General features: G+C 40.5%; 1 protein-coding gene across 1 annotated transcript in view; it reads right to left on the bottom strand.

The window, feature by feature from the left end:
• Positions 1–4,470: 4,470 nt before the first annotated feature.
• Positions 4,471–9,346, bottom strand: part of TXLNB (taxilin beta) — a 44,076-nt gene continuing 39,200 nt past the window's right edge. The window contains exons 9-10 of the mRNA XM_019648108.1: positions 7,707–7,802; positions 4,471–6,483 (exon numbers count right to left, since the gene is read on the bottom strand). Coding sequence (XP_019503653.1) covers positions 5,692–6,483; positions 7,707–7,802 — 888 coding nt within the window. The 3' untranslated portion in view covers positions 4,471–5,691. The remainder of the gene's footprint in view (positions 6,484–7,706; positions 7,803–9,346) is intronic.

Raw genomic sequence — 9,346 nt, forward strand, 5'->3', positions numbered from 1 at the left:
CAAAGTGATTCATAGTTGGTTGCCGCCTGTGCTGTACCTGGAGGTGGATTGGGGAGGCCACAATGTGAACCGAGGACGGCTGCCTCCAGTACCAGGCCTGGGGTAGCTCCGCAAAAAGCCAGAGCACTCCGTGGCCAGCTGCCACCTGCCAGTTCTCATAAGCTTCAGCTGCTGATGAAGCCTTCTTTGGTTCGAAAGTTAGGTGAGTCAGGGTCTCAGTGAGTAAGCGGGGTGGAGGCGTGGAGCTCATAGGCCAATCAGCTTCAGATTGGGCCTGTCGGGGGTGAGTTAAACACAGGAAAGATGGCAGTCACCTGCTGGCTGTAAGGGAAGAGGGCTCCATACAGGGGAAATGGGGACTGTTCCTCCAGTTCTCGCCCTGAAGTTACACAACTCAGTCTCTCCCCATATGTCTCCGATGCCCGCAGAGTCACCGGAGTCACCGTCCCTCCGCCGGAGCCCACGGTGAGTGCCTGCGCGGGTCCTTAAGGGGATGTCTGGGTTTCCCACAGCTTTCTGTCCCACCTGGATGGTAGGAATCCCCACTGTTTTTCACAGCCAGAAGTTGTGGGGGCTCCTCTTCCCGGCACTTTACTCCAGGTTAGGGAGCCTGGTATAGGGGGCTGGGGTCCCTCTCTCCTTTGTGGGGAACCTCTGTAGCTGAGCTATTAATCTCTCTCCTGATTTTCAATTAACAAATATGGGTGTGGGACCAGCTCCGTTTCATGTCTCCACTCATCCTACCAGCCTCGACATGGCTTCTTTTTATCCTTAGTTATAAAACTTCTGTTCATCTACACTTCAGATGGTTCTCCAGGTTGATTGTCCTATGATTTAGTTGTAACTTTGATGTGTTCATGGGATGAGACAAGCAATGTTTATCTACTTCACCATCTCGGGTCTCCCATTGGGATTCTCTGTATTTTCTAAATGTTCTATAATGCGGTTTTATTATTTTATACTGAAAAAGATGCAGTTATTATTTTAAAAGAAAGGCAAACAAGAAGAAAGACAATACAGCAACAATGCTGATAAACATGTTTGTAAAAATTCCTCAGGTTCAAGTTGTAATATGGAGTGTGTTAAGGTCATTACAGCTCTTGTCTTCTGCCATCCTGCCTTCACTTTAGGGTTTACCACTTTATGTGTCTCTTCCTTTTATTGCTCTTAATAGTATTAAAGTTTTATTTTTTTATTTTTCCTTTATATAATAGCTATCAGATTTAAAGTCTTTTTTCTCTTTCTTTCCCTCTCTTAACATAATGTCTTCTTGCTTGGCTTCTATGGTGGTTTTGTGTTATTTGACGTAACATGTCATCAATTGACTGCCAGTTCTGAAACAATGAGTTTTACACCTAGGTATGTTTTAATTATGACATGAGGTAATTGAACGCTATAATATTTATTCGCTTTTTAAAAAGTCAAAGTTAAAATGGGATTGACGTTGGTGTTAATAGAGAGCTGAGGCTCTAAAATCTAGCAGAACGTATGACTTGCACCTGGATGTAACCAAGCTTGATTGTGTTGTTGAAGTGATTTATCTCGTTTATTACTTCCTGGTAGAATGAGACAGCTTCTGTGACTAATTTTTGTGCCACGGATCAATGAATTTGTAGGTTGGTTTTGCTAGTTAAATGTTTCTATCAAATATCCTTATTCACACAGGAAATGATTCCTTTTTATAGTTTGTTCTTGTCAGTAAAGATCATACTAAGTATCCGTTGAAAATACAGGTAAAAGACTCACCATCAGGAGCAAAAATAGGTCAAATTTTATACATGTGAGTTTATGTGTATGTGCGCGTGTGTGTATATTCACACATACATACAATAGCAACCAGCACTTGTAGAGCTTCTATCAGGCGATAACACCAACGAGACTAAACTTCAGGTACTGAGGACACAACTTACCAGGGTTGAGAAAAAATTGTTGTTATTATCATTTATGAATACTTCTAATGGAGTGCTCTCCTGGTTGATCTAATAACTTTGATTTTTAGATTCTAAAGTATGGAAAAGGAAATGAATTAAATCTTGTGAAAATTTAATGTATATACGAACTTGCCTCCTAAATCCTACTTGCCAGTTTATGATGGGAACAAATTTTAAAGACCAAAGGAATCATTTTTATTTCATATCTTCTTTTAGCAAATTCTTTTTGTTTCAAATTATTTTTATTTTTCCTAAATACTGGATTTAACTACTGGTTAGAGTTGGAAGGGCTGAGGGAATTTTCTTGAAATTTCTCTAATGATCTCTTAGTTATTGAAAAGCAGTTTCAATTTTGCAATGAACACATAATACTTTTATTATCTCAAAAAAAAAGGATCTATTTTAAAACTGTGTATATATACCAGGCAAAAAAGAGCAAAAACAGCCTTAAGGGCAGCATTGAATCTTTTTTCCATTTTAGCTAAGCAATCCTTTTTCTCCAAGAGTGATAGGAAATGCCATGTTCAAGAAGCCCCTACTGGATCAATATGGTCTGGGGAGAGAGAATACGCAAAGCGCGGAATGGCTGGGCCTCTTTGGGTCTTGCTAGAGAAAATTCTTGCAGCAGTTAGAAGGACTGAGTAGAGACAAAATGAGCTGACACATTCTACACCCCCCCTCCCTTAGACCTCAGAGTATTTCTGAGAGGACACATGGCAGAGAAACTTGCAGAAACAGTCTAATGGGAGACTGACACTGAAGAGAAACACTGGCCATGTGATAACTTTCTGCCAGCAGCTGATAGCCAGGAAGAGGAGCGTGGATTTGGCTCTCTTGTTAGCCCTGGGCAGTCATGTTCTCTCTCTTTCTCCCTTCCTTTTTCCTTCTATTTCTCTCAACACACACAAATACTCGTACACCAAAAATTTCAAAGTATTCACTCCATTATATTCTACTCAGAGACCAAAAATTCAACCAAAGAATAAAACCATAATCTTTGCTAGGAAGGGTTGAAACATAAAAGTAACAAAAGTCAACATAGATATAATTGAAAATAAAAATAAATAAATAAAACCACTGATCGAGCATTTTGGAAGACAAAGTACCTTTAAATACATAAACACCAACAATTCTAGTGTTTCTGGAAAGTAGACTTGGTATCTCTAGAAATAGTTACATGAACCTGATAAAGACCTTATTCTTTCAGGTCTTATGAGTTATTGTTACAATGAATAAGGCCCAATTCTAACACAAAAGACTGTAATAAAACATTCTTTGAATATTAAAATAATTCTCCCAAAGCCTCTATTAAGCTTTGAAAATTTCAGGCAAGTTTTTGTATCTGAAACTGTGCCCAAGATATATACTGAGTAATGTGTTGCTATCAAAGCTTTTTGGATGAAGAAAAAATGAACTTTGGGTATTAGAATATTTGATTTACTAGATTTTGGCTCTGTCTTGCCTGTTTCTCTTGCTAAACGTTTAGACTGAGACTTTACTATGATTATCTAATCTTAGTCCATCTTGGAAGTCTAGCCTTTGTAAATAGTGGAAAAGGAGACCCTCCTGGATTGTTATGGTGAATATTTGGCTCTGAATGAAATGAATGTTTAAATCTCTAAGATTTCAAGTAATGTTGAATTTGGCTGGATACCCTGTGGTTTTAATATTTTAAGCCTTTAGAAATACATGGGTTCTCAAATAGTGATATGCTTTTTTTTTCCTGACTAGCATTTTGTTATTACCCTCACTGTCTACTTCAAATAAATTTTATGCAGTTTACAATTCTTATAGCATATGGTTGCTGCCTACAAGCACTTTGTGTGCCTTGGCAGGCAGCCACCTGCGATACTGAAGAATGATTTCCTGCATGAGCAGTAGAAAATCTTGCTTTTATTCATTTTTCTACTTGAGTTCAACTTTTAAGGTAGGGCTGGGTTAGATCTTTCTTTTCTTTCCTCTCTCCATCTTCCCTCCCTCTCTTTCTTCCTATTTCTTTGGTGCAGTCTCTCGTTACACCAGGTAGAATAGTTTATGCATCAATATTATTAGAGGTTAAGAAATGATAATATAATACTCATGTAGACAACTCCAGGTGTTTCTAGCTTTTGCCTTTTCCTGAATCCTCACCCATTCTTCCAAGTCATTTTGAGTATGGACCCATTTGTCCTTTGCTTTGTACTTTCTGGCTGTAGAGAATTCCTCAAAGCAGAGAATGAGTTGGTTTGTAAGCCTCACCACTCATGGTGAGACCTTGCATGGATTTCTGTTTTGGAAAAATAGTACTTTTTACTTAGCAATAATTGAGATAAGGGCTGGGTATAATTAACAGCTGCAAAAGAGGGGGTTAGAAAGAAGGAACAGATGTTTTGAGAATATAGACCAAGGGTCGGAAAACTGCGGCTCATGAGCCACACGCGGCTCTTTGGGTACGTACACGTGGCTCTGAAGTAAACTTGAAAATGAAAATAAAACTATTGTAGTTTCATTCATAAAATGTCTAAAGGATATTATTCATATAACAGTGATTTCATTTGTTTTATGGATCTCGAATAATTTTTCAATTGTTGTGAGGGACAGGATTGGCTCTTCCATCTCAAAAGCTTGCCGACCCCTAATATAGACTGAGGCAGTGACCGCAAGAGGTGGTAGGAAATTCTTTGGAGAGAGTGATAGATGACAGGGCAGGAACTGAGGAGTTGACAGGGGCCGGTGAATATTCTGTATAAAGACCTGGTAGCACAAGAGACGCCCCGAGCAGAGCCTCCTCTCAGCCTGAGGACCCTGATCCCTTCATGCCTTAGCACTTCCAACCCACTTTCTTTCCCACTTCCAACACTTTCCTTGAGGGAAGCCACAAGTGGGTTGGGCTGGAAGGCATGCGCTGAGTTGTGTAGAAGCAGCAGCTGGGAAAAGTGAGCAATTTACAGCTCTAAGTGTTCCTCTTTTCTGTTTATGGCCTCCTGTGGTCATCTTTGTGTCTGTGCATTCTATGCAGATTTGCAATCAAACCCAACTGCTGTTCTGTCCTTTGATCAATTGGTTGAATTTATTGGTTTATAATTGGGTTACTTATTTTTGCCCAACATTACATGGCCTAAATACTTGTATTCTGAACCTACTTTGGATTCATAGGGCATTAGTCTACTGTAGTCCCAAGTGCAAGTAAGAGATAATTTTTTTGATTTTTTGCAAGGGAGAAATTCAAAAAAGGATGAGAGAAATGTATGTAAATATAGACATGATATACACATGTGTATATATGTGCAAAAGCACATATGTGTATATACTCACAAATCAATGCGTATGTAAACACATATGCATATATTATGTATATAATGTTTAAATGGAAGCTGGACATCCATTACTTACTATAGAACTTATTAAACTATATATGGAAATAAATACAATATCACGTTTTCAGTATTTATATATTGTAGTGGAAGTCTTTAAATACCAAATCTTACTATTGATTGGCAAATTGAATTAAGTCCCATGTTAATGACAAATTAATATGAATTTTCTATTCATATGTTTTGTTGCCATTCCAGAAAATTATACCATCAACCAGGGTTAAATAGAAAAGTTCCATATCAGTTATAAATTGAGAACAAATCGCAAAGGCTGAATGTGTGTATGTTTGATTCTACTTAAGTCTCTTCCATTGACATCCCTAGTCCTTAACGCCTCTTTCAGAAGAAAATCTGTTATGGCAAAGATGTGAAGTCAGGATGATCAGCCTCTGAGGGCTCAATGAGGCTTAGTCTACTCCCTCCAGCTTGGGGTCAGACCCTTTGGGCAGCTGGGGTCTGGCTGAGGGACCTGCGGGCACACCCTCGGCTGCTGCTGGTGGAAGCTGCCTGCTGGGCTCACAGCCTGGCGCACCAGCTGGAACTTGCTCACCTGCTGGGGTTGGTGGGGCAGGACCATTTGCCTCCATGACACACAGGGAGGCCTCGACTAGGGACTGTGGGGCCTGGCCAGAAGCTTCTGCCTCAGGCTTCCGGGACTGCTGATCAGCCTGTGCTCCAACAGAGAGACCCTGGTCTTGGAGCTGTGCTTCTGACGCCCCAGGTGGAGTACTGGCTCTGGGGGGCTGCTCTGCCTCATTGCTTCCTTCCGCCTCAGCCTCACGAGTTGGCGGAGGCAGGGGACTCTCTGACTGGCATGAAGGGCTTACAGGGGGTTGTTCTGGCTCTTTGAGGGCTGTGTCACTGGCCCCTTGAGGACTGCTGAATTCTGGCTGGAATTCTTTGGACTGGTGGAGGGTTGACTCTGGATAATGAATTACCGTGAAGGCTGTGGCCAGACTTTTCACAGCGTTGTGAACTCTGTTGGCTTCCTCTGTGTCAACCTCTTCACCCACCGAAACAGTTGACTCTGGCTCTTCATCCGAGGAGGTGTGCTGACCTTCGTCATCCTTTTCAGGCACTTTTGCTTCTCTAATTTTTTTGTAGAGTTCATTTCTCTCTTCTTGTAAAGCTCGACAGAGATTCTCTAGCCTCCCAATTTTCATCACGAAGCACTCATATTCTTTAGCTCTCAATGCTTTCTGTGATTTGAAAAGATATACATGCATAAATCATCATGAAAAGCAAAGTTGCCAGGATGCGTTCTGGAGACAAAATAACTGGTCCAGGAATTTGTCTACCAGGCTCTGGGGTCTGACTACAGAGTGGTGGCTGGATAGACACTGGGTCAGACAGAGACATCAATTCTTTTTTTTTTTTTTGCATTGTATGCTAGACTCTGGTAGAATTTTAGTCACTCTGGTAGAAGTTAGGAAAGAAAGATGGCAAAGCCTCTCTCTGTTTTGGTCCAGGGCCTCTACAATCAAAGATGAATTTTCTGCTTGCACGACTTACAGCATGTAAGCAAAAGCTTGTGGCAAAACGAGACAGACTGGCACTTGGCTGTCAGCAGTGCCTTATCTATTCTGTAGATAAACTGCCATATTTTAATCCGGTAACTGTTTGATTGATGTTGATGAATAATAAGCTCATCTCTTTGAAATTGGTTGCAATTTGGGATGAATTGTTAGAACAGTCATTCTAACCAGAGAAACTCACTACACACTAATTCATGATGGTGGCTGTTAAAACTGTTCACTTTTCCTTCTTTTCTCTAGAAATGTCGGTGTGTTTGTGCATGACATCGTTCCTAATCATCTTATTCCTTCAGCCCACCTGTGTGTTACTCTGTGCCCGTTGAGACTTTCTTTACTTGTTTACATGGACAGACCTTCACCTGTGAGCCCCGCCTCTCAGGTCAAGGACCATGTATCTTTGCCTCTTTAGTCTCCAAACCTACTCGGAGCCTGATGTAGTATCAGTGTTTAAATGACTGTTGGAGGAATTAATATCTCCACAGCTGTCTATAACATAGCACATATCCTGAGTGCTTGGGCTAAAGACTTTTCTCAATATGTTCAAATCAATGAATTAATTCATTCTGTACTTATTGTGTGCTAGGCAAGTAAGACACTCGTCAGGCCTTTAAGGCATTCACAGTCCAGCAGGCCTGCTGCTGCTTTGGGAACAGCTGTGGGGTCCACAAGTAGACATGTGAGTTAAGAGTCACAATGCTCTCTATGAGTCTGGACCCAATTCTAAATTACTTTGCTCTAATTACTTGTATTATACTTTCATCTATCACACCCCAGAAAAATTCAGACCTTTTTCAGAGGTAATCATTTGTCCCATTAGGTTATAATTTCCTACATTTGAATATCTTGACGAGCCAGGGGAAAATACGCTAAGGGAAAAGCTTCCTCACCTCTTCAATCATGTCCAACAGAGCTTTGTTACAGCTCTCAAAGCGGGCTTTCCACGTGGCCGTGTCCTTTTCCAGCTTCTTCATTTTCTTAGTTGTCTACAGAAATTAGAGTGCTTTAATATTAACCCTGAAGAGTTAATACATCAAAGAAGCTATTAGTTCCATATGCGATATCAAGAAAAGTCCTTTTGCCAGCCGCTGAAGCCAACGCAAGTTTCATGTCAAGGAATGAAGAGCGTAGGGAGAGTCATGGTTCATTCCTGAGTCATCTAGGTCAGTGGCGAGCACACTTTTTTGGCCCTGGAGCCAATGCAGGCAACTTAGGGCCACCCTGTTTTGTCATTGGTTTTTCTTTCACTCAAAATAAAAATAGCAAAATAAATAAATAAAACAAAAATAGCTTAATTCAGTTCCCCAAATAAGCTTGCAATTTTGATTATTTACGCTATTGAATAGAAGACTCTCAGTGAGAAAACTGTCCTGCCTCTTCAGCCATTAAAATGTTGGTAATATCTGGGTCCATCAGAGGAGTAGCCACACACGGCAGCTTTCTAAATATTTTCTCAGTCTTTACATTTGTAGAGTGCCGTAGGGCTCACAGAATGTAATTTACACATCACTTCATCCTTGAAACAGTCCCACGAGGAGGGTTCTGTTTTTCACCTCCACTTTATAAATGGGGGAACCAAGGCTCAGAGTGGTGGAGTAACAGTCAGGTGAGTTAGCAGAGTCTGGGGCTGGAGTTATTTCATTCCATTTAATACAACGTGTGTAGAGCGACTGCTCGTCACCAGGCTGGGACTGGGTCTGTGGCTACAGCAGTGAAGGAAACACAGCCTGTCTTTTTCAAACCTGAAACTACTCACATTTCTGGTTGTCGGATCTGCTATCTGCTTGGCTAAAGGAAAGGAAAAGGTATGTAATCTGGCGCAACTTCCCTGGTGAACCAGAGCTGGGCACTTGCTGCTTTGTGCCAAGCTGCCCGAGGCTGGGCGAGGCCACATGCTGGGCCCAGACTCTCCGCTCCTGGGCTCTATTGAGAAGCGAGGTGAGCCTCCAGTGGGTTTTCATTTTGATAATTTCTTAACCAACTTATTTATAAACTTTTTAAGGTCATCAACCCTTTTCAGAATTTGATGAAATCTATGGGACCACATTCAGACAAATGTTAATATGAATATGAAATTTTTTTGCTTATTCTTAGGTCTACTACTAAAAGTCTATAAAATCCAGAGTAAGAAATTCTGCTCTTAATCATGAAGATTAAGATTTCTCTTTAAGATTTATTCCAATCTTAAAACTATGTAATTTGTTGTTGTTTTTTTGTTTTGTTTTGTTTTGTTTTAGCTGAGCCATCCTGCCACCTGTTGGCAGTTCAGCGGCAGCTCAGCTTGGGCCGGGAATCCAACTGGCGACCCTGTTGCAAACTATGTAATTTTTAAGTAAACATATTTTTTCTGCTCTAATATTTATTTCAATCTTAAGACTCGATAATTAAAAATAATTTTTTTAATTGGTTGGATCCATCCATAAATGGGAAAGCTGTAACTTTTAACAAATGTTAGTAGTCTGCTTAAGTTTGCTCACTGAATTATGAAATTTGTCATATTATTTTATGAAAATGTTTTGAAAAAGTTTCT

The sequence above is a fragment of the Hipposideros armiger genome, unplaced genomic scaffold (genome assembly GCF_001890085.2).
Source record: "Hipposideros armiger isolate ML-2016 unplaced genomic scaffold, ASM189008v1 scaffold_120, whole genome shotgun sequence".
In the NCBI taxonomy this organism is placed as follows: Eukaryota; Metazoa; Chordata; class Mammalia; order Chiroptera; family Hipposideridae; genus Hipposideros; species Hipposideros armiger.